Here is a 3,743-nt window from a genome sequence, read left to right on the forward strand (position 1 = left end):
TTTGTTGGCCTCTCATGACCTTTCCCACATTCACGATTTATACCCTTCTTCCTGTTCGACATCTCCAACGAAATAAAGGCTGCGAAAAAATAAAAATTTGTTGAATAAGTAATAATAGACTATAACGTATAATATATGTTTCATTGGCCCTACGACCTACAATCTAGATGTCTGAGGTCTCCCAACTGACCACTTGGCATTGACAGGTTCCCACTAAATAAGAATGAACTCCACAGTGCAAAGAGATATAGACAAATTCATAATAATATTATAACACTTCATAAATATGATCTCTCACCTTTAGGTCACTAGCAGTCACCAATGCAGTCAATAAAAATGATTTTCCTTGGTCTGAAACTTTTCTATTGATCTGAATTCAAAGCCTAGAACTTGCCAGATTATGTAGAGATAGATATGATCTCTAAATGTGTTTATACCAATCTTTATATGGCAAATTCCATGGGAATTTTATATGGTATATAAATATTTGGCAGGTGGCAAGAGTTTTGCTAGAGGGAAGACTAGCTCAGGTCAATGTACTAGGACCAGGAGTCGGAGCCAGGACCATGGTACCTCCAAATTCATCATGGAGGATCCAGAGAAAATCAACAAGAATATTATTCAAAACAATAGTTAACTAGTGCAATCTCTCAACTGAGTGCTTTTTCTTTTTTGGGGGCGTTGTTTGTGTTGTTTTTTACTTTGGGTCTATGTGGGGCTTGTCCCTTGTTTCGCTTCTGTTTAATGTCTTTTTGTCTACTGGTCTTGGTCTATAAAACTTTGAGTTTCAGGTCCCTATAAAACCTGTTTATCTTAATAAAAAATATAAGACTATTTATTTAAAATAATTTTATTACTATGTAAACAAATATACTATTATTTTTATTTAAAAGATTTCATTTTTGGAACTATTATTTTTATAATACATTTTTTTGTTTGAGAACTTATAATACATTTTTATAATTTGTTTATGTAGCTTTTAATTTAAATATACCATTCATGTTTATTCCTTTTTATCATTAAATTATACTTTTTAAAATAAAAAAATATCAAATTTATAAAAAAAAAATTATCTTTAACATCAATTTGAATAACTATTTTAATTTTTTATTCAAAATAAAATATTATATTATAGATCCTTCAAAAATAAACACATAATTTAAAACATTTTTATAACATATTTTTAAAAATATTTTTTAAACGTAATAATATTTTTCTTGAGAAGAATAAAATATTTCATCATAATCGTTCTAAAATCAACACAATGAAAACATTTCTATAACACATTTTTAAAATATATCTTTTTTTTAGACATAATAATATTTTTTTAAATTACATTTAATTTAATAAAAACTCTAAACAACAACATCAGATGACTTCTTTCTTACAATTATCTTTTTAAAATACCTTCTAGAACAAAATTATTGTTATTTTGAAAGATTTTTGAATCCCAGCAACCTCGAAAACCTAAACATGCAGGGAATAAGAAATGGTGTGAAGAAACAACAACCGACATATCATTAATAATTTTTAAGGTGATTTTTGTTGCAATGACAGAGTCATTCAATTTCAACAGTAGACACAAGGTCCAACGACAGAGTCTCCTCTTTTAACAAAATGCTTGACAGTGTCATCTAATTCGATAGAAATTGTTAGACTAGTTCAAATATATACATTAAACCACCATTATTGACGGAGTCAATTGATAGAAGAAAACTTTAAATTGTGCACAGTAAACTCATAGTTAATCCAGCATTTCCATGTCTTGTTATGCTTGATTCAATATAGATATTCACGTAGATTAAAATCTAGACTAAACCAAGTCGAAATAGAATGAGTCTAGCGTTAAATGCTATCATCATATATTGGAAATGTTCACAATACCAAAGCTTGGTCACATTGCATAGTCCGTGTTGACTCGATCAAATGAATCCGCAGATGATGGTGTTAAATACCTCATCATTCTCTCCTCCCATACTGCATATCCAAAAGCGATTTTGTGAACTTTTTCTCCTCTCATCTAACAGAATTCGGGCTACTGTTTAGCTACTCTGAACTGAAATGGCAGCGAGTCTCCTGGTTATTCCTTTGTTCGTATTATTTTTATCTACTACAGCTAGTGGGCAAGGGTTGAAGGTGGGTTATTATTACCAAACATGCCCTGAGGCCGAGGAGATCATCAGCCAAACTGTTGCCAAAGCTGTTAAAGCGAATCCTGGTGTGGCAGCTTCTCTCATAAGGATGCATTTCCATGATTGTTTTGTACGAGTAAGTATTCTGAAATTTTCTCATCTCGAATTCCATCCCTAATTTCATGATAAGTATGTTAGAATATATATTTACAGAAGTGATGGATGATGAATTGCAGGGTTGTGATGGATCAATTCTCCTTGATTCCTCAGACAATAAAGCGGAGAAGGACTCTCCTGTGAACAACCCAAGCCTGAGGGGGTACGACATAATTGATGAAGCGAAGGCCAAACTGGAAGCCAAATGTGCCGGCGTCGTTTCTTGTGCCGACGTAGTGGCATTCGCTGCAAGAGATAGTGCTTACCAAGTATGTATTCTTAACAATAATAATAATGAAGTTAGGATTATGTAACAGTAATAATAGTTTAACATATATTACAACGAATGCAAATTCAGGCTGGTGGATTATTTTGGGCGGTTGAAGGCGGACGAAGAGACGGAAGGATATCTCGCGAATCAGAGGTCACAGATAATATTCCTTCACCCTCATTTGATGTAAGCAGATTGACACAATTTTTTGCTTCAAAGCAATTGTCGCAGGAGGACATGGTCACTCTCTCAGGTAGGCCCTCATATTACCTGATAACACTTAATGAATTGATTAAATCGCCTGTAGATTATGACTTACATAATTAATCTGACTGATTTTGCAGGGGCGCATTCAATTGGGGTTTCTCACTGTTCTTCATTCACTGGAGATCGTCTGTACAACTTCAGCGGCAGAGGCGGTCAAGACCCTTCAATGGACTCTAAATATGCTCTTCAGCTGAAGGCCAAATGCCCTACTTCTGCTTCAAGCGATATCGTTGTTCCACTGGATCCTCTCACTCCCACTAAATTGGACGCGAAATACTTCGTCGATTTGCAAGAGAAGCGTGGATTGCTCAAGTCCGATCAGACTTTGATGTCAAATGATGCCACCTACAGACAGGTGAATATAAACGCCAAGTATCCGACAATTTGGAGGATAAACTTTGGAAGGGCGATGGTAAAGATGGGTGCAATTGACGTTTCGACAGGATCGCAGGGAGAGATAAGGAAACAGTGCCGTGTCCCCAACTAGCCAATTCTTCCACCGCCCATAAATTAGTTGAATCATTGCACTATTGTTCTCTACCATTCTTTAATTACAATTCTTTCATACAAAGGAGGAAATGACAATTATTTGGTCAGATGTCTCCTTGCAATTTTTTTGTCTGTTTCTATGATTCCACAAATAAAATGATATTTTTGCCAATACGATTGAAAATATAATGTTTTGTTTGTGGAGATACTAGCATCGCTTCTATGATAACACGATAAAAAGCATATTTTGACATTGAGTTCCGTTCTCAGTCACACCGCATATAGCCTCTGAAACCATATTAGAGCCTCAGAGGCTCCACCATTCGTGTCATCAAAACATGTTAGAGGGCTAACCATGCGAAATCCGAATAACGTACTAATATAGTCAATATAATTGTAGAAAATAAATTTATAAATTAAATATAATT

General features: G+C 34.3%; 1 protein-coding gene across 1 annotated transcript; it reads left to right on the plus strand.

The window, feature by feature from the left end:
* The first annotated feature begins 710 nt into the window (after positions 1 to 710).
* Positions 711 to 3,313, plus strand: LOC131074095 (peroxidase 5-like). Its single transcript, XM_059218941.1, has 5 exons — positions 711 to 739; positions 2,073 to 2,268; positions 2,369 to 2,557; positions 2,647 to 2,812; positions 2,904 to 3,313. The coding sequence occupies exons 1-5, from the start codon at positions 711 to 713 to the stop codon at positions 3,311 to 3,313; spliced, it is 990 nt and encodes a 329-aa protein (XP_059074924.1).
* The last annotated feature ends 430 nt before the right edge of the window (positions 3,314 to 3,743 follow it).

The sequence above is a fragment of the Cryptomeria japonica genome, chromosome 4 (assembly GCF_030272615.1).
Source record: "Cryptomeria japonica chromosome 4, Sugi_1.0, whole genome shotgun sequence".
Taxonomy (NCBI): domain Eukaryota; kingdom Viridiplantae; phylum Streptophyta; class Pinopsida; order Cupressales; family Cupressaceae; genus Cryptomeria; species Cryptomeria japonica.

Bases quoted from the DNA above. Each gene is read 5' to 3' on its own strand.
- LOC131074095 (XM_059218941.1), top strand. From the start codon at position 711: ATGTGGGGCTTGTCCCTTGTTTCGCTTCT. The intron at 2,269-2,368 runs GTAAGTATTCTG...GATGAATTGCAG, and splicing joins TCCATGATTGTTTTGTACGA to GGTTGTGATGGATCAATTCT. The intron at 2,558-2,646 runs GTATGTATTCTT...ATGCAAATTCAG, and splicing joins CAAGAGATAGTGCTTACCAA to GCTGGTGGATTATTTTGGGC.